Raw genomic sequence first — 20,896 nt, 5'->3', positions numbered from 1 at the left:
CCTCTTACCCACTGAGCCATATCTCCAATCTCCCCGTTTTTTTTTTTTTTTTGGTTTTTTTGAGACAGGGTTTCTCTGTGTAGCTTTGCGCCTTTCCTGGAACTCGCTTTGGAGACCAGGCTGGCCTCGAACTCACAGAGATCCGCCTGGCTCTGCCTCCCGAGTGCTGGGATTAAAGGCGTGCGCCACCACCGCCCGGCTCTCCCCGTTTTTCTTAAGACAAAGTCTCTAGCCCAGGCTGGCCCGGAACTCACAAAGATGGTAGTGAATTCCTGACCTGTGTGCCTTAACATCATTAGTGCTGGGATCACAGGCATGGACCACAGTGTCTGCTGTATCAATGCTGCTAGGATTCAAACCCAGGGCTTTGTTCATGCTAGTTCAGCAGCAGGCTACCAACCCCCACACTCACATACATGTTTTTTATATCCCTTATCATTAGTCTCATTATTATTATTTTTTTTTTAAGGAAGGGTTTCCTGTGTAGCCCTGGGTGTCCTTGGAACAAGCCATGTAGACCAGGCTGACCTAGAACTCACAGAGAGAGATCCACCTGCCTCTGCCTCCCAAGTGTTGGGATTAAAGGTGTGTGCCACCACTGCCTGGCTCATTTTATTATTTTTCTACCTGCTTCTTTCAGAATAAACCCTAAAGGGCATGCACCTTTTCTTCTATCCTCCCCTTTCCCTCCTCTCTCTCTCTCTCTCTCTCTCTCTCTCGTGTGTATGTGGTTGAGGTGAATGTTCATGTGTGTGCATGTATGTTGAGGCCCTAGGCTGAGGTCGGGGATAATTCCTGATCACTTTTCTTTCTTTTTCACTGAAGCAGGGTCTCTCAATCAAACTCAGAGCTCACTGATATGGCTAATGTCACTGGAAAGCTTGTTCTGGGATCCTCTGTTTCCACTTCTGAGGCTGGAATTACCGGCAGACCACCACATCCACCAGGCATTTTCTTAGGTTCTGAGCTTCTAAACCCCAGTCCTCACATTTGCATGGCAAGCAGTTTAACTACAGAGCCATCCCCCTAGCCCACCAGGGAACCTTCTAAATGTGTTCTCACCCGTGTCTGAAGAACCCATATGAGTTTCTGCTAGGGAGGACATACATTTGGAGAGTGGATGAGTGACAAAGCTGGTATTCCCAGAAAAGAGAATATGCATTGGCCTGGCACAATGTGCTGGGGGAGCAGCAGGGATGCCTTCCAGAGGAAGTGGATGTACAGAGGGAGCTGGTCAAAGAAAGCCAGCTGCCTTGTGATGAAATGCAATGCACCGCACAGGTTGAGGCCCTGGAGACCATCAGACCAGCAGCGGCTGCTACTGAGGTTGTCCATGGTCCTGAATCTCTGATCTAACGTCACAGTGATTGTGTTCAGCTTGGGATGGGATACTTCTGTGAGCTGGGATTTGTGGACAGATGAACTTGAGGGAACAGGAAGAGGAAACAAGAGATATGCACTGTAGGTTTAGAAATGGAGAGAGAGAGAGAGAGAGAGAGAGAGAGAGAGAGAGAGATTTTCAGAGACACTGCCAAATGGTTAGTCTGATCTTGCAGGCTTGTCTTTTCAGCTACTGGGGAGGGTCAGGCCAGTTCAAGGACTGCCCAGGCTACAGAGTAAGTTTAAAGGAGGCTTTATCAATTTAGCAAGACTATGCTTCAAAACAAACCAAAGGTAAAAGTGGATTGAGGTGTGTGTGGGGGTGGGTGGGTGGGAGAGATGGCTCAGTGGTTAAGAGAACATGTTGCTCTGCCAGAGAACCAGAGTTTGATTCTAAGCACCGATGTCTGATGGCTCACCATAGCCTGTAACTCCAACTCCAGGGGGTCTGATGACCTCTTCTGGTGGGTAACCACATGCACGAGCGCTCATACATTCACACAGACACACACATAAGTAATTAATAAAGCAATGCTTTATTATTATTTTTTAATTTTGTGTGCATTGGTGTTTTGCCTACATGTAGGTCTATGTGAGGGCACCAGATCCCCTGGAATCAGAGTTATAGACAGTTGTGAGCTGCCATGTGGGTACTGGGAATTGAACCCAGGTCCTTTGGAAGAGCAGCCAGTGCTCTTAGCCTCTGAGCCATCTCTCCAGCCCCTGTACACACACACACACACACACACACACACACACACACACACACACACACACACACACATACTTAAAGGGTTATGGTTATAGCTCAGCTGTAGATTGCTTCTTGTCTAGAATGCCCAGATGAGGGATTAGGGATATGATTTAGGAGTAGAGCCCATCCTAGAATCCCCTAGTGAGGGGTGGGGGTGGGGCTTAGTGATAGAGCCTCTATCTAGAACTTACCACTAAGGAGCTGGAGGCATAGCTAAATGGTAGAGCACCTGCCTAGAATCTCCAGTGAGGGGATGAGGTGTGGCTCAGTGGTAGAATCCCTGCCTAGATTCTCACAGAGAGAGGCTGGGGGTGTGGCTCAGTGGTAGGGCACTTGCTTAGCATTCTGGAGGCCCTAGATTCAATCTCCATCACTCCAGGGTAGCAGGGAGACTAGACCAGTTAATGAAATTCTCCAGAAGTTCCATATAATTGTCTTAGTTAGGGTTTCTATTCTGGGGCAAAACACCACATGACCAAAAAACAAGTTGGGGAGGAAAGGGTTTATTTGACTTACATTTCCACATTTCAGTTCATCACTGAAGTAAGTCAGGACAGGAACTCAAGCAGGGTAAGATCCTGGAGACAAAAACTGATGCAGAGGCCATTGAGGGGTATTGCTTATTGACTTGCTTCCCATGGCTTGCTCAGCCTGCTTTCTTATAGAACCCAGGACCAGCACCCAGGGATGGCACCACCCACCATGGGCTGGACACTCCTCCATTGATCACTAACTGAGAAAATGCCTTACAACTGGATCTCATAGAGGCGTTTCCTCCACGGAGGCTCGGCGCCTTCCTCTGATGACTCTAGCTTGTGTCAAGTTGACACACAAAACCAGCCAGTGCACTACCATCTTGCATGTACTGAATACTGTGTTAGATCCTAGGAATGCAATAGAAAAGATGAAGCGCTCCTTCCTAGCATTATGAGATTATATACCTTTCTAGTGAGGTGGGAACAATGTACAGTAAAAAGTAGCAGATACAGTGTAGGCAGTGATGAGTGCAATAGCGAGAACCATTTAGGGGTCAGTAAGATGGCTCAGCAAGTGCAGATGCTTGCCGCCAGCCTCACAACCTTGGCTCTGTCCTTCAGACCAACGTGGCGGAAGGAAAGGAACCAATTCCTTCATGTTCTTCCCTGACCCACACATTCCATGGTGTGCCTCCATCCCCTGCTCACAAAATTAATTAACTGATTAATTAATAGAATAAGGCGGGTGGGAGAAAAATGAAAGATAAGGAATAATTTTATCCACCTATCTGAACCATCCAGCTTTTAGATATTTCTCCATTCTCTCCTTCATCTTTCTCTTTTCCTTTATTCTGCCTCCTCATGCTGGTGCGCGCACGCACATATGGGTGCAGTGCCAACGGGGGCCAGAAGAGGGTGTCAAATCCCTTGAAACTGGAGTTACAGGTGGCTGTCTGACACGGGTAATGAGAACTGAACTTGAGTCCTCTGGAAGAATGGCCAATGTCCTCCACAGCTGAGCCAACTCTCCAGCTTCCCTCCTTTCTCTCCACACACCATGTACCTTCTGCCCCCCAAAACACTGGGGATTGAACCCAGGATCTCCCATGTGCCAAACAAGTGTTCTACCACTGAGCTACATCCCAATCATTTTTATAGTTTGGATGTGATGGGGTCCTTGTGTGAACTCTCTCTATAGCTCAGGCAAACCTTACACTTGGCATCCTCCTGCCTCTGTCTGCTGAGTAGCTGTGATTATCAATACATTTTTCTTTACCATTTCAAAATAAGTTTTAGAGCCAGGTATGGTAGTACACACATGGTGGTGCACGCCTTTAATCCCAGCACTTAGGAGGGGGAGGCAGATGGATCTCTGTGAGTTTAAGGCCAGCCTGGTCTACAGAGCGAGTTCTAGGACAGCCAGAGCTACATACAGAAACTTTGTCCCCCCAAAGGAGATTGCAAGTTTAAGGCTAACGGGGTATAGACTGAGGCTCTGTCTCAACAAAGCAGGAGTGGTGAGAGAGAGAATAAATAGTAGATATTGTGTCATTTTCTTGTTTAAGTTAGGGGGCTGGGGAGATGGCTCACTGGTTTGCCACCCAAGTGTGAGGTCCTGAGTTTAATCCCCACCCCCCACATACAAGTCATGTTTGGAGCACACATCGGCAGTCTGAAACCCCAGAACTGAGGAAGTGGAGACAGGAGGATTCCTGGGGCTCCCTGGCCAGTCAGCCTAATCTAATTCTTGATCTCTAAGTTCAGTGAGAGACCCTGTCTCAACAAACTAAGGTGGAGAGAGATTGAAGGAGATGTCTTGTGTTGACCTCCTGCACCCAGGCACTCACATGCACACACACACACATACATGTGTCTGAGCACACAGAAACATGAACACGTACAAACACGTATCACACATGCAGTTTTAGGGATCTTACAAGGACACATTCTTTTGCATGAGTACAATGCCAATACACATCACACCTAAAATTTGACACACACACACACACACACACACACACACACACACACACACAAACAAACAAATGTATACACAGGCAAAACACCAATGCAAATAAAATAAAAGTGGAAAGAAAAAAGAATATCTTTTCTAGGGCTCGGTGGCTCAGGGGTTCTGAGCATGCCTACTTGAGGCTCTGTGTTTAACAGCATAAAAAAAAAAGAAAAAAGAAAAAATGGTGTGTGTGTGGGGAGGCTGTGTTTTTTAGGTTTCCCTTCAGAGCCAGGACTTCATCCAGCCTCTTGAATTTTGTTTTGTTAAAGTCTTTTTGGTATTTACTGGCTCTGCCACTCTTTTTCTGCCCCGCCCCCCAACATTTACTTTTAAAATTTGGAAAGAATAGTATAAGGAAATCCCATGCACCCTTCATTCGGTTCCAACAATTGCCAGCATATGGCGGATCTTTTTTTAGTCAGACACTGCCATGTCCCCCTTCCGTACTTTGCTGCCTTATTTTAAAGCCAGCCTCAGACACCAGCAACTCATTTTGTCCTCACGAATTTTAGTATGTCTCCGAGTAAGAAGTACTCTTTTATTTACGCCAGCCACACTAGCCACGGTACCACGATGAAGCCCGAACAAACAAACCAAAGAGAGTAAGTTAATGCCATCTAATATTTACTTACTGTTCATTCCCCCCACACTGGTCTCATAAATTGCCTTTTTACTGGGAGCGGGTTGCAAATGTGTATGTAAATTACACATGGGCATTTAGCCGATGGCTCTCCAAAGCCTCCTTTACGCTCAGACAGTCTCTCTTTTTCCTTTTAAAAAAATATTATTACATTTATTTATCTGTGGCTGTGCAGGTGTGCACCACGGGACATGTGTAGGGGACATGTCAGAAGACAACCTGTAAGAGTCCATTCTCTCCTTCCCCATGTGGGCTCTAGGGATTGAACTTGGGTCATCAAACTTGGCAGCAAGCATCTTTACCTCAGGATCTACCTAGACACCCTCTTTCTCCTCCTTCATGCTCTCCCTCCTCTCCTCCCTCCCTCCTCCCCTTCTTTTCCTTCATTTGTTTTTATTTTTTGTTTTTTTTGGGGAGAAACATGGCAGTTTGTGGTATAGATTCCTCATGTTCTGTGGTCTTCTAAAGACATTCCATGCTATGGTTGAATTTATCTATCCATCTTTGTGAACTAGAATTTGGAAGAAGCTTGGGAAAGCACGGGTTTGATTTCTTATTGTTTTGTCAAGAGTACTTCCTAAAGTTGAGTTTGTGGGGCACACATCTGTAATCCCACCATTTAGGAGATAAAGACAGGAGGATCGGGAACTCAAGGTCATCCTTGGCTACTACATAGTCAGTTCAAGGCCAGGCTGGGTTACGTGATAGATGGGGCTATTAAAGTTCTATTAGGAAATGCAGTGTCTGGTCTCTCTCTCTCTCTCTCTCTCTCTCTCTCTCTCTCTCTCTCTCTCTCTCTCTCTCTCTCCCTCCCTGCAACAATTGATCCCTGATCCAGGCAGCACCCTTGGAATAGTGAAGGGCAGGGTTTCTGTAGAACACCCCCTACCCTGCATTTTTGTTTTGTTGAGACAGAGTCTCTCTGTGTAGACCTGGCTGTCCTGGAACTTGCTCTGTAGACTAGGCTGGCCTCGAACTCACAGAGACCCACCTGCTTCTGCCTCCAGAGTGCTGGGATTACAGGCTTGTGCCACCACTACCCAGCTCCCACCCTGCATTTTTATCTGTTTTCTTGCTTAGCATAGTCCTTTTTTTCCGTCTCCCCTGGAATCTGGAAGTTATGCCTGGACTTGAGGCTTATATGGCATTTGGGTTAAACATGATTGGCATCAAGAAAAAAAAAAGTGCTGTTATGAGCTTTGTGGCCCTTTTCTTCAGGGCAGAGTTGCATCTCTTCAGATAATGTTTGCATTCACTTCTCCTGGGCAGATGTTAACAGATGTTTATTCTCTCAAGATAGGTCATCAACAAAGAACCAGAGTAGTTACTGCACCAAATTCCAGCTTGGTGAATTTGTTGATTGGCTTACTGACAGGAGGATGGGTGACGGGTTACCTGTAGAAGTGTGGGTGACCCCAAAGCAGCTGTACCCTGGCATGGATGACCACTTGCCCATAGCTGCATAAATGAAGCTTCAGCTGACTTCTCACCTTGGTATACTGCCTAGCATCATCGAAGATCTGGAGCAGAATTACATACAGCTGTCAGGGAGGGAGGGAGGGAGCGGCTGAAACCGTAGTGGCGGTCAGAGGACAGCTTGCTTGAATCAGTCCTCTGCTTCCACCATGTGAGTTTTGAGGATCAAAGTCAAGCCATCAGGCTTGGCTGCAGTCCTGCTGAGTCATCTCGGCAGCCCACTATTATTTTTATTTTTACGTTTTTAGAGGTTTAAGAGTCTCATTCTATTGCCCAAGAAGGCTTCCAACTCACAGCAATCCTCCTGCTTCAGCCTTCCAAGAGCTGGGGTTAGAGACAGGAACCACCATGCCCTGGTTCTTCCTTCTTCTATTTGTTGCCCCTTCTTGCATCAGATCAGGCTAGCCCTCACCATGAACAGCATCCTTTTCATACTCTCCCTCCAGCTCAGCGGCCTTCTTGTGTAGCTGCCAATCATCCACAGCTTACCTGGTCTCTTTGCAACACCACCACGGCCAGGCTCAGCTGTTCTCGGGTTTGAGGGCAAAACTCAGAACATAAAAGGCGGCCAAAGGAGGCCTCTTGGATGAATACGGACCTTTGAACTTGGAACATTTTTGTTTGTTTGTTTGTTGTTTTTGAATCAGGATGTCCTGTAACCAAGGCTGAGGTCAGACTCTTTATACAGCTAAGGATGACCTTGAACTTCTGATCTTCCAGTCTCCACTATAGTTTTATGCAGCGCTGGGGACTGAATCCAGGGCATCATGCAGTCACATGCTAGACAAGCACTCTACCAGCTGAGCTGTATCCCCAGACCTTAATCAACTTGCGCCTTCTCTTCTTCTTGTGTCCTCATTAGGAGGGATCTAGGGTGTGTGTGTGTGTGTATGTGTGTGTGTGTGTGTGTGTGTGTGTGTGTGTGTGTGTGTGTCCTTGGCTGTCTTGGAACTCACAGAGCTCCACCTGCCTCTACCTCCTGAGTGCTGGGATTAAAGTTGTGTACCACCCAGCCAACCCATTATAAAATATATACTTTCATGCATGTATATCATGCATTTTGGTCACAATTACCTCCTATTACCACCTCTTGTTCCCTTCTCCCATCTCCTGATACCTGTCTTACCAGATAATTATCTTTCTATTTTCATGTTTACTTTACTTTCTTTCTTTCTTTTTTAATCTGGACATGGTGGTGCATACTTTTGATCCCAGCATTCAGGAAGCAGAGGCTTTCTATTTTTTGTTTAACTTTCCTTTTTCATTTACATAGTGCCAAGGCACATGCATGGAAGTTTATCAAGTTTGGTGGCAAGCTCTTTTAACTGGTGAGCCATCCTGCCAGCCCACGTTGTTTTCTGTTGTTGTTGATGTTGTTATTTATTTGTTTGTTTGTTTATTTGTGGTGACCTAATATATTTCATCAGGGTTTCTCACAATATCCTTTTTGAAGGATTATTTACCTGGGAGTGGCCTCCCTACTAGTGATTACGTCACTGAAGAAAATGTCTCTCTCTCTCCGCCTAGCAACTATTATCTGCCTGCAAGTCCTCAGGGAGCAGGGCCAGGTTCTGGTATCTCCAGTCTCCACCATGGCAGGCCTCTATTTCCATTTCTCTTTCCTAACCAGACTGCCCACGTTTGCTGTGCCTTCAGACTTTCTCTTTAGCAGACACACACAGCCTTTTCCTCACTAGACAATTTTTTAGAAACTTGGATCAGACCAAAGTATCTGAGAACCTCCTGTGCACCCAGGAAATCCGCTCAAAGAATGCACATAAGGACACGCTGCCTCTGATTCGTTTTTCTTTCTTTTTTTTTTTGTGTGTACGCGCACAAACGTTTATGGGGGGCAGGTGCATCAGTCCTTCTTGGCTGCCGCCTTCCTCATGGTCACCAGCACGTTGCTTAGGTCCTCTTGCATCTTCTTGGCACGAATGTATGTGCCCACTCTTTTCTTGATGAACTTGAGTGTGTTCTTGTCCTTGGACACCTTGAGATGCTCCGTGGCCACCCTTCATAGGGTGCATACCTCCCGCATCATGTACCCCACCAACTTGATGTGCTTGGTGGCCGGGAGTGGGGGGCAGGGGGGATAGTGCATACCATGGCTTGGCTGCCAGTCTCCGATAGCGGCTGTGACAGGAAGGACAGCGCCATGCAGAACCCTGGGAAGCCTCACCTCTGATTTGCCATTTTTCATCATCTTCCAGAGTGCTGGGATGGATGACCCGGCACTCCCAAACCACATCTCTGTGGAGCTCTGAGTACTCCAGTGGCTCTCTTCATCTTTTATAAAGTTCTGTCACTTTTCCTTTACTCTTTCATGTTGACATTTTTATTGCAGAGGACAGCCCCACGATGTCCTTCTCAGTGGATTCAGGTCATACATTCTCAGCGGGAACACCATAGGAAGGAAGTAATGGTTTACTCACTTTGTAACACCTAGTGTAAGGAGTCTGTCTGCCCAGTATCAGTGAAACTAGCTTGCTCAAAGTGGTACCTGCTGGGTCAAGAAATCACAATAAATGATGTGGGTTTTTTTTTTTTTCTTTGCTTGTTTTTTGAGACAGGGTTTAATATAGTAGCCCAGGATGGGCTAAAATTCACTATGTACTTAAGGATGACCTTGAACTCCTGATCCTCCTGCCTCTACCTCCCTAGTGTAGAAACTATCACTAGGATGACAGACACACACCACCATGCCTGGTTAATATTGGTGCTAGGGGCAGAACCGAAGATTTAGTGTATCCTAGGCAAGCACTCTACCAATTGAGCTACAACCCTAGCTGAGAAAGATGCTTTTAATCTCTTGGTAATTAGTAGGTATTCAGTGAGGAGATTCTGCTACCATTTGATTTAATATCTGTTGGTGATTTAAAAACATATTTATTTTTAATAATGTGAATCTCCGTGTGTGGTTGTGTGTGCGTGAGTGCAGGTGACCTCAGAAGCCAGAGGTGTTGGAACCTCTTAGATCTGTAGTTACAGATGTTATGAGCTGCCATGTGGGTGCTGGGAATTGAACTGGGGTCCTCTGAAAGAGCACTCTTGCTCTAATCCTCTGAGCAGTCTCTCCAGCCCCTGTCGGTGATTCCTACTTGCAACTGCTGTTACAACTGGCGTTGTCACGTGTGTGTTATCTTGTACCATTCCATGTACATGTGTAGATGGGTATGCTACTGAAACGAACCTTTTTCCTTGTTTGTTTACTAGCTTTATTTATCCATTGTCGTCATCATTATTATTGTATGTGTGCTTGCATGAATGCAGGTGTGACTGTTCCACTGTTGGAGCGTGGAGGTCAGAGAACACCTTTCAGAAGTCAGGTCTCTCTTTGCATTCTGGGTTCTAAGGAGTGGGCTCAGGCCTTGAGGCTCGGGTGGCACTTTGACCCAGTGAGCCCTTTAATTTGCCCAATTTTAAAAAACAAAACAAACCACACACACACACACACACACACACACACACACACACACACACACACACAAAACAAACAAACAAACAAACAAACAAAAAACACCAACCCATGGCTGACAATGTGGCTTAGTTTGTAGAGTGCTTGTCTAGCATGGATGAGCCCTGTTTTCCTTCCCCAGCAACGCATAAGCCAGGAATGGTGGTTTGGACTTGTCACCCCAGGACTCAGGAGGTGGACGCAGGAGGATCAGGGAGTTTAAGGTCATATTTAACTACATAGCAAGTTCCACCAAGTCCGGGCATGATGAGACCCTGTTTCAAATAAGAAAAAAGACCTGTGTAGAATCTGGGTTACATAAAGAAATCCTATGTCAAACTAGCAATCAGTATATATTACAAACGCACTCACACACTCATAAACATATATACCCACAAACGTGGAATCAAACTCACGGCCACACGTATGCTAGGCAAAGCCCTCTACCGACTTGAGCCATATCCCCAGTTCAAATAATCTATCTATCTATCTATCTATCTATCTATCTATCTATCTATCTATCTATCTATCTACCTATCCATCTATCTAGATATATTATTATATATTTATATTATATACATTATATATCTATATATCAGTGGATTATAAGCCTTCACTTTAATGACTCATCTGTTGCTCAAATTGTCCTAAATTTGACTCAGGAAACTCTTTGAGCTAGTTGCCATGTCCCTTTTTGACCATCTCCCATCATTTTTGAGCTCATTCTTTTTCTTTTTAAAGATATCTTTATTTTTAATTTTATGTGTACGAGTGTTTGTCAGCATGCATAGGTATACATACAGTTTATAGTTCCCACAGAGGCCAGAAGAGTATGTTGGATCCCTTGGAATTGGAGTTATAGATGGCTGTGAACTTCTCGATGTGGGTGCTGAGAACTGAACCCAGTTTATCTGGGAGAGAAGAAACCACTGAGCCATTTCTCAAGCCCCTTGAGCACTTTCTTATTTTGGGGCCAAAGTACACTTTTAATGTGACTGTCCTTGGCTTTGGAGAAGATGTTTCTTCAGGAAGTCCTGTTTCCTTTCAGTGGGGGATGGATTCAGAAAATAAGAGATGCAGGTAGGCATCATGACGTGCCTATAGGATCTGAACTTAGGGGTTGGAGGCAGAAGGATCAACGGTTTGAAGTCAGTCTGGGCTGCATAGCAAGAGAGATCCTACCCTATCTCAAAAAAAAAAAAAAACAAATATATATGTAATTTGGGGTGGGGAGGGAGGGAGGAGGAGAGCTAGAGAAAGAAAAGTTACTGGGATCGTTCTCCACTCTTTTATTTTTTTTTATTTATTTGTTCTTGTTTGCTTTGCTTTTGAGATGGAGTTTTGCTGTGTAGCATGGGCTGGTCTCCAACTGTGCCCCTCTCCCTTCAGCAAGCTCTCTGCCGTCACACCTGGCTTTGATTTTATTCCTTGAATGTATAAAATATGAACATAATTCCCGAGATCAGAATCATGCAAAACTGTGCGCTTTTCCTCGTCTCCTACTCCCCGATGCAATCAGCCTCGCTTGTTCGTTGGTTTTCCTTCTTATGCTTAGTTTTGCAAAAACAAGCAGATGCAAGTGTATTCTCTCTTTCCCATTTCAACGCTGAGGACCGAGTTTAGGGCCTCATACATGCTAGACAAGTGCCCCTCTGCTTCCACATCCCCAGCCTGGGGAATTCTAGGCTTGTGCTCTATCACTGAGCCACACCCACAGGCTCTCACTGGGGGATTCTAGGTCAGTGTTCTACCACTGAGCCACACCCCCAGGCTCTCACTGGGGGATTCTAGGTCAGTGTTCTACCACTGAGCAACACCCCAGCCCCTCACTGGGGGATTCTAGGCAGGGACTCTACCACTGAGCCACACCCCCAGTCCCTCACTGAGGGATTCTAGGCAGGGGTTCTACCACTGAGTCACACCCCAGCCCCTCACTGGGGGATTCTAGGCAGGGGCTCTACCACTGAGCCACATTCTCACCCCTCTTTTTTTTCCCCATTATTTTGACACAGTCTCACTAGGTTACTCAGGCTGGCTTTGAACTCACAATGAACGAGGCATGAACGAGGCTAGTTATGAACTTTCAGATGTGGGTTCTCTGCAAGTGCACCAAGTACTCTTTTTTTTTTTAATTGATTTATTTATTATGTATACAGTATTCAGGCCAGAAGAGGGCATCAGATCCTATAATAGATGGTTGTAAGCCACCATGTGGTTGCTGGGAATTGAACTCAGGTCCTCTGGAAGAACAGCCAGCGCTCTTAACCTCTGAGCCATCTCTCCAGCCCCGCACCAAGTACTCTTAAACCCTGACCTGAGCCATCTCTTGAGCCCTCCTACTGTACTTTTTTTTTTTTTTTTAATATTTTCCTATGTACCGATGTTTTGACTGTATGTATGTCTGTGTGCCTGGTGCTCATAGAAGCCAGAAGGGGATGTCAGATCCCTAGGACCAGAATTATAGACACTTGTGAGCTGCCATTGTGGTGCGGAGAATTGAACCTAGGTCCTCTGGAAAAGCTGCCAGTGTTCTTAACCATTAAGCCATCTATCCATCCCTCCTGTTCTGCTCTTAAGGCAATCTGAATTTGATCCCCCAGAAATCTCATAAAAGAAGGATACAATAGACTCCACATAGCTGTCCCTTAAACTCCATATGTTTACTGTGTTAGATACAACATCCCCTTCAAACATTGCCTGATCACGTACAGTAACAAATATCTTTTTTTTTTTTTTTTTTTTTGAGACAGGTTTCTCTGTAGCTTTGGAGACTGTCCTGAAACTCACTGTGTAGACCAGGCTGGCCTTAAACTCATGGAGATCCACCTGCCTCTGCCTCTGGAATGCTCTGATTAAAGGTGTGAGCCAACACTTTGTTTTGTTTTAACAAATACCTTTTAAAATGATCCCTTTTCTCATACTTGAAAGTACATTTTAAGCCAGGTATGGTGGCGAACACCTTTAATCTCAAAACTTGAGAGGCAGATGCAGGAAGATCTCAGTGAGTTTGAGGCCAGCTCGGTCTACATAGTGAGTTCCAGGACAGCCAGGGCTATGTAGAGAGAGGCTGTCTGAAAACAAAAAACAAAAAAAGTGCATTCTCTATACTCTTACACACATTTTCTGTTTTCTTTCATCTTACATTTTATTTATTTATGGAATCATTGATGGATTTTGGAGTCAAAGTCTCATATAGCCCAGACTGACCTTAAACTCCTGATCCTTCTGCCTCTACCTTCCCAGTACTGGGATTACAGGCATGCACCACTACACCGGGTTATATTATATGTAGTGCTGGGGATGGAACCCAGGGTTTTATGCATGCTAGGCAGGCACTCCACCACTGAATTATATCCAACATTTTCCCATATTTTTGTTTTTGTGTTTTCAAGAGGGCTTCTCTGGGTAGTCCTGGCTGTCCTGGAACTCTCTCTGTAGACCAGGCTGGCCTCAGACTCAGAGATCCACCTGTCTCATCTTCTGAGTGTAGCTATTAAAGGTGTGCGCCACTACCCCTTGGCTTAACACTTTCCCATATTTTTCAGTGATGATATATATATATATATATATATATATATATATATATATATATATATATATATAGCCAAGGAAGAAATAAAGGAAGGAAATTTATATCCTTGAGGAGATATTGTCAGGATTGGGTTAAAAGATGAATTCACTTGTAGTTTTTTGTTTTTGTTTTTTTTGAAGAGTACAAGTGTTGGTCTGCATGTATGTCTGTGCACCATGTGTGTGCGGTGTCTATGGAGGTCAGAAGAGGGCATCAGATACCTTGGAACTGGAGTTACAGATGGCTGTGAGCCACTGTGTGGGTGCTGGGAACTGAACTTGGGTCCTCTGCAAGAGCAACAAATGCTCTTAATGGCTAAGCCATCTCTCCAGTCCCTAATGAGTGTATTAAATATTTTTTCATTTATTTAATTATTGAGGGGTATGTGCAAGTGCCAGAAAGCTCATTTAGAGGTTAGAGGTCAGAGGACAACTTGTAGGAGTCAGTTCTCTTTCTACCATGTATATCTTGGGAATTGAACTCAGGTCTTCAGGGTTGTCAGCAAGCTCCTTTATCCACTGAGCCATCTCATAGGCATGGCATTCATAGGCTTTAAACATTTAAGGTGTAACTCACATAAGACACAACTCATATATTACCATGATTTTTAGTAGAGCCAAGGCTATGCAGTTATCCCTTTAGCTGATTTTACCAGATCCCTAGGACTGGGTTATAGACAGTTGGAGCTCCATTGTGGTGCAGAGAATTGATCCCAGGTCTTCTGAAAGAGCATCCAGTGCTCTTAACCATTGAGCCATCTCTCCAGGCCTCCTAAGAATACTGACACTGTGTGTGTGTGTGTGTGTGTGTGTGTGTGTGTGTGTGTGTGTGTGTGTACGTGTGTGTGCATGCCCACATGTGTGTGTGTGTGTGTGTGTGTGTGTGTGTGTGTGTGTGTGTGCATGCTTGAAAGCCGGAGGTTGACACGTGGTATTGCTCTCCACCTTATTTTTGCCCTGGATCTCATCCTCTAGGACTTGGACAAGGACCTGTTTTTTTTGACCCCCTTGTTCTTCTTATCCCAGACAGATTTGTGCCTCCTGTGGACCCCATTGTGTTCAGTGGGACAGACTTTGTAGCACATGTCACCATGCACAGTATGGGTGGTCACTATCCTGTCTTTTACCTCTTGTATTTGCCCTGAGGTCTCATATGGTAGATGTGGGGTGGGGTGAGGGCAGCTGGTGGATTCATCTCTGGGTTCTCTACACTCACCCGAGGCCTGGAACAGGAGGTCCTTCAAAACACAGAAGTGAAGTCCAGCCTGGAGACACAGGCTTGTCATGACAGCTATTTGGGAGGCTGAGACAGGAGGATCAAAAGTTCACAGCCTGCCTGAGCAAGTTTCTGAGACCCTGTCTCAAAAAGTAAAAAGAGGGGGCTGGAGAGATGGCTCAATGGTTAAGAGCACTGACTGCCCTTCCAGGGGTCCTGAGTTCAATTCCCAGCAACCACATGGTGGCTCACAACCATCTGTAATGAGATCTGGCGCCCTCTTCTGGCCTGCAGGGACACGTGCAGGCAGAACACTGTATACATAATAAATAAATAAATCTTTAAAAAAAAAAAAAAAGAAAAAAGAGGGCTCAGCTCAGTGATTGAGCTCCAGCCTAGAATCCACTAGGGGCTGAGAATCAGCTGCGGAGTACATGCCTAGGATTCAGTAGTGACTGACAGAGCAGGCCTGGCTCAGCAGTAGAATTCTTCCACAGACTCTAACCAGTGAGAGGCGGGGTTCATGGCTTAGTGGTGTAGAGTACCTTTCCAGAATTCACCAGTGAGAGGTCATTGCTCAGTGATAGATTCTTGCCTAGATTCACCAGTAAGGGGCTGGGTTTGTGACTCAGCAGTAGAATGCTTGCCTAGAATCCTCCACTGTGAGGCTGGGGGTTTGGCTCAGTAATAGAGCACCTGCCTACCATCCCCTAGTTGTGTGTGCCTGGCATTGCTCAGAGGTAGAGCACCCGCCTAGAATCCCCCAGTGATGGGGGCCATTGTTCAGAGGTAGAGCACCCGCCTAGAATCCCCAAGTGATGGGGGCCATTGCTCAGAGGTGGAGGACCTGCCTAGAATCCCCAAGTGATGGGGGCCATTGTTCAGAGGTAGAGCACCCGCCGAGAATCCCCCAGTGATGGGGGCCATTGCTCAGAGGTGGAGCACCGCCTAGAATCCCCAAGTGATGAGGGCCATTGCTCAGAGGTGGAGGACTTGCATGTAAGGTTAGTCTGGATAGAGGGCAGAGCCGGAAGGAAAGCAGTGAATCGGAGTTGGGGGTGCTCCCTTCTCATGTCCCTGGCACCCTTCTCCCCTCAGGTCTCTCCTTGGTGGTGGGTTTGGTTCTGTACATCTCCAGCATCAATGATGAGGTCATGAACAGGCCCAGCAGCTCGGAGCAGTATTTTCACTATCGATACGGGTGGTCGTTTGCCTTCGCTGCTTCCTCTTTCCTTCTCAAAGAGGTGATGTGTTGGGCCCAGAACTACCAATTTGAAGGAGGAGGTGGGGATGTCGGGGTGTTCCAGCTCCTGGGGGTCTGAGGCAGATGAGATCTGAAGATCGGGCCTTCTGGGTTTGTGGCAAGAAAACAAACCAATAAGCCTGAGGATTGGACCTTCTGAGGTCTTGGAGGTGGGAGTCCTGGTTTCTCGGAGAGAAGGAGTCCCGGGACAGGACTCCATGAAGAGAAGACGATCTAATCCCTGTGCCCAAGAGGAAAAGAATTCTGTAGGTTATGAGTCTCTGGGTCCCAGAGAGGAAAGAGTCTGGAAGTTCTAGCTCCTGGGGGTCTTGAGAGGGAAAAAGCTGAGGGAAAGCCTGTGGGTTGGACCCTTGAAGTTTTGGAGGAGGATGGGGAGCCATTGGTCCCCGGAAAGGGCTGAGCTGGGGGACCAGTCTCTCTGCTTTGACGTGGGAGGGTCTGGCAGTCTGATTCTGGGGTCTAGAAGGAAGAGGAGGCTGGGGATATGCCTGTATTATGAGGGAGGTGGGTTAGACTGTGGGTCTAACCCCTGGGATCTGAGTGTTCTAATTCTTGGGGTCCTGGAGGAGATGAGGACTGGGGCCTCTTGGGTTTTGCAGAGGTCTTGGGGGGTGATATGCAACTGTGACTCCTGGGTTTTGGTAGAGGAAGTGACAGAAAGTTGCCTTTGGGATTCTGACGGTGCCTTGCCACAGGGGGCCGGAGTCATGTCGGTGTACTTATTCACCAAGCGCTACGCGGAGGAAGAGATGTACCGCCCGCACCCGGCCTTCTACCGCCCGCGTCTCAGCGACTGCTCTGACTACTCCGGCCAGTTTCTGCAGCCCGAGGCGTGGCGTCGTGGTCGCAGCCCTTCCGACATCTCCAGCGACGTCTCCATCCAGATGACGCAAAACTACCCTCCAGCCATCAAGTACCCCGACCACCTCCACATCTCTACTTCACCGTGCTGAGGCCGGGCTCCCTCCTTCTCCTCCTCCTTCCTTCCCCTCACCCGCGCCTCCCGCCTCCTTAACACCTTAAGGGACTCTTGGCTGAGGGATGCTGTGCCATCTCCAGGCCTCAACCCATCATCCTCATTTCAATGGCTCCAGCCTCTCCTCGTTGGTCCATTATACTTCCAGATGATCTCGGCCACCTGCCCAACCCCCCACCGTGAGCCCGTCCCATTTCGGGGGTCCCTCTCCTGGTCCCTCCCCACCCGTTATCTCTAACCCACTTTACTATCCTCTGGTGGTATCTTGCATCTAGCTCCCCCCGAACTCCTTCAGACTACCGCTTCCGCGCAGGGGTGCTGGGCTGGAGAGTGGGTGTGATAGCCACTAGGAATGCCCTTGAACTCTCATCGATTCTTTCCTAGCACAACACCACGTGGCCTGCAGGTCCCTGGTCTCGGGGGTGGGGTGGGGTGGGGTGGGGAGAAGCTTGCTCTGCCCACATCTGCTGGTCGGGTCAGGGGCTGCAGGGAATGACTATGGCTTACCTTGACTTCTTTTTCTTTTGCCTCCGGCAGACTCCATTCCCTCTCTTTCTTTTGTCCTCAGGAAGGAAGGCAATCTTCTTTCTTCCTTTGAAGGGATCCTCCTCCTCCTCCTCCTCCTCCTCCTCCTCCTCCTTCTTCTTCCTCTTCCTCTTCCTCTTCCTCCTCCTCCTCCTCCTCCTCCTCCTCCTCCTTCTCCTCCTCCTCTCCTTCTTCTTCCTCTTCTTTTCCTTCCTCCACTTGCTCATCCGAAGCCCCTAGGTGCATCCAGCCTCTCACACCAAACAAGGATGGGACCCCAGGGTGGAGGGAGGTTCCCTCATGCTATCTCCACACCTGTGCCCGCCTCTCCCCCCTCGAGGTCCCGTCGGGGGAGGGAGGGGCAGTAGCGGGGGTTAACACCCCCCAAAACCTCTGTCTTCCATTTTCTGGTACTCCCTCTCATCCATGTCCCTCTTCCTATCTCAGATCCCCCAACTCTGGTCTCTTTCAAGGGCCCGTCCGCCCCCTTGGACAGATTGGGGGGGGGGTCGCCAGAAAACCGCCCACCCCACCCCCTTTATTAGGGGAGGAAGGGAGAGGTAGCACAGTGTTAACACACAGAACCAGAACGGCCCCAGGGTGGGGGGAGGGGGGCAGGGAGGGCTGGGGCTTTTAGTTTGCATCTTAGGTGGGAGGGGGGTGGGGGACCGCAGCAGTTATAACCTGTCTTTACGCAGCAGCGATTTTTAATGAGGCTGGGGGAGGGGAGGGAAGCGATAAGGGTGGGGAAATGGTGGGTGGGGGGCCTGGCTCTGTTATTTACCGTGTACCATATGTAAATACCGACAGAAACTTCAATAAACTTTATTTCAAACACGTCTCTGCCTAACGAAAGGGAGGGGATCGGAAACAACGGGCTTATGGTACTGGTTTCTCCTGAGGGTAAAGTGCTATTATTCTGACTAGATCTTTCGAATGGCGCACACCTTCAATCCTAGCACTCAGTAGGCAGAGGCAGACAGATCTCTGTGAGTTCTAGGACAGCCAGGACTAAGTAATAACTTGTCTTCAAAAATAGAACACCACATGACCAGGTTTGTAATTCCGGACTTGGGAGACAGAGGCAGGAGGATTGCTGCAAGTTCTAGGCAAACTTTCAAGGCTTTCTTAAAAAACAAAATAAGCCCACCAAGATGGCTCTGCTTGAGTCCTAGAACCCGCTCTTGCAATGGAATGCTTGAGATTACTTCCCTTTCTCCCCATAATAATAATAAAATTAAAAAGCTGGGCAGCGGTGTCGTACACCTTTAGTCCCAGTGCTTGGAAGGCAGAGGCAGGCAGCTCTCTAAGTTTGAGGCCAGCCTGGGTTACAGAGAGAGTTCCAGGATAGCCATAGCTACACAGAGAAACCCTGTCTCAAAAAACCAAACCAACCAACCAAAAACAAAACAAAACAAGCAAACAAAACTGCTTGAGGACTTGGGCTGTAGGTCAGCTGGTACAGTGATTGCCTAGCATACCTGAGGCCCTGAGTTTCATTCTCAGCCAGGCCAGGAGATGGGAGCAGGAGGGACAGGAGTACAAGGTCCTCACTGGCTGTGAAGAGAGCTTAAGGGCTTACTGAGAGAGGAAGAGAGAGAGAGAGGGAGAGTGTTGAAAAGTTATTTAGGTTACTTAATTTAATCGTCACCTTATAATTCAGTCCCTGTATGAGGACAATAAATGACAACAATGTTAAGGTCAATACAAAAACAAAAAGAACCCCCCCTCTTGATACGCCTCTGGCTGCCCAGTGCACCGTCCGTCACCCACACTGCTCCGTCTGACTTCCTTCTGAAGCCCCCTGTTGAATTTACCGGCCTCCTCGCGCCCATTCCGCCAGCGAGGTGAATGACTCATCTGAGAGCGTTTATACCAACTGACAGCCTTTGACTGGCACCAAGTCAGTCTGGCTCCCACACCTGAGCTTCCTGCCTGGGTACAAGGCAAGAGTGGGCTTCCCGCATGCTGGGCCCGTTTGCTACGTTTGAAAGAAACCACCCCAACTATTTATTGGACAGCTACCGTGAGGCAGATGCTTCCGATCTGAACATAATCCCATTAGCCGTTCACAGTGGTGGGTATGAAGGAATTACCACTGTTTGTACAGGTGATGGAGGGGTGGAAGGAGGCTCAAAATTGGATTCTAAGGGCTGCAGTTCCACTAGAGAGAGAGACTGAGAACAGCCAAAATATTAAGTAGCTGATAGATTTACAACCGAGCTCTCTCTCTCTCTCCCCGCCTCTCTCTTAGAGGTTGAATCCAGGGAACCAAGCACCTCCTGAATGCAAGGCGAGAACTCAGTAGCTAAGCGACACCCCCAGTCCCTCACTAGGGGGTTCTGGGCAGGTGCTCTACCACTGGCAACGACCCCCTCCCCTCTCCCCTCCCCTGTGGCCCCAATAAGCTTAATCTTGAAAATTATTGGAAAGAAGTACGATGTCTGCCCCTCGTTCTTTGCCTCATCTGTGCGATAATGGCCCTGCCACCATGACACCTGGCTCACAACCACTGCCCTACTGAGGTAACGTTTTCTATTTACTCAGTCATTAGCTTTTCCCCACCATCCTGTGGACTCAGCTTTCCCACTAGCCCCATGTTACAAGTGAAGGAGCGGAGGCACTGGAAGATGAGGTGACCCAGCTGTTAACCCGTGAACTAGTCCCATGCCCAGGCTTTCCGTGAGTCACAGTCAATTAGCTGTTACATTAAAAAAAAAAAAATACAGAGGGGGAGGGGGACGCACGTGAGGTGCCCACATGGAGGTCAGAGGACAGCTTTCAGGCCTCAGTTCTCTCCCTCCACCATGTGGCTTCCAGGGATTGGACTCAGGTTGTCTGTCACCTGGTGGCAAGGCCCTTTACCTGCTAAGCCATCTTGCTGTCCCCAGCTGCTACATTCTACCACCGCGGATTTTATGCAAACTCATGCTGTGACCTTGAGCAAGTCTTTTTAATTTCCGAGGCTTTGGTTTCCTTTTCTATCTAAAAAGGAAAAAAAAATGAGGGGGATGGTTTAGAATAATTCCAAATCCCTCTGGAACAGGGAGGATGGTTTAGGGAGGTTCTCAGGAAAGAACTCAGATTCAGCAGGGTCAGACTCCCTGGAGGGAAATACATTCTGAGTCATTCTCCATGATTCCAGGAA

The 20,896-nt window shown here is 47.4% G+C and overlaps 1 protein-coding gene and 1 long non-coding RNA gene across 7 annotated transcripts in view; one reads left to right on the top strand and one right to left on the bottom strand.

The window, feature by feature from the left end:
* The window catches only part of Cacng7 (calcium voltage-gated channel auxiliary subunit gamma 7), a 32,916-nt gene extending 14,630 nt beyond the window's left edge, over positions 1 to 18,286 (top strand). The window contains exons 5-6 of the mRNA XM_052712740.1: positions 16,082 to 16,227; positions 16,943 to 18,286. Coding sequence (XP_052568700.1) covers positions 16,082 to 16,227; positions 16,943 to 17,200 — 404 coding nt within the window. The 3' untranslated portion in view covers positions 17,201 to 18,286. The remainder of the gene's footprint in view (positions 1 to 16,081; positions 16,228 to 16,942) is intronic.
* Positions 1 to 20,896, bottom strand: part of LOC128094388 (uncharacterized) — a 39,477-nt gene that overhangs the window by 3,218 nt on the left and 15,363 nt on the right. For 3 of the 6 annotated variants that reach the window (XR_008212947.1, XR_008212948.1, XR_008212949.1), the window contains one exon: positions 18,558 to 20,733. This is a non-coding gene — a long non-coding RNA (uncharacterized LOC128094388). Of the gene's footprint in view, positions 1 to 1,741; positions 11,625 to 18,557; positions 20,734 to 20,896 lie in introns of those variants that run through there. The other 3 variants (XR_008212946.1, XR_008212945.1, XR_008212944.1) reach the window with 3 other exon arrangements.

The sequence above is a fragment of the Peromyscus californicus genome, unplaced genomic scaffold (assembly GCF_007827085.1).
Source record: "Peromyscus californicus insignis strain IS unplaced genomic scaffold, ASM782708v3 Scaffold_4__1_contigs__length_199733344, whole genome shotgun sequence".
NCBI lineage: Eukaryota > Metazoa > Chordata > Mammalia > Rodentia > Cricetidae > Peromyscus > Peromyscus californicus.
This window is presented reverse-complemented; position numbering and strand designations above follow the sequence as displayed.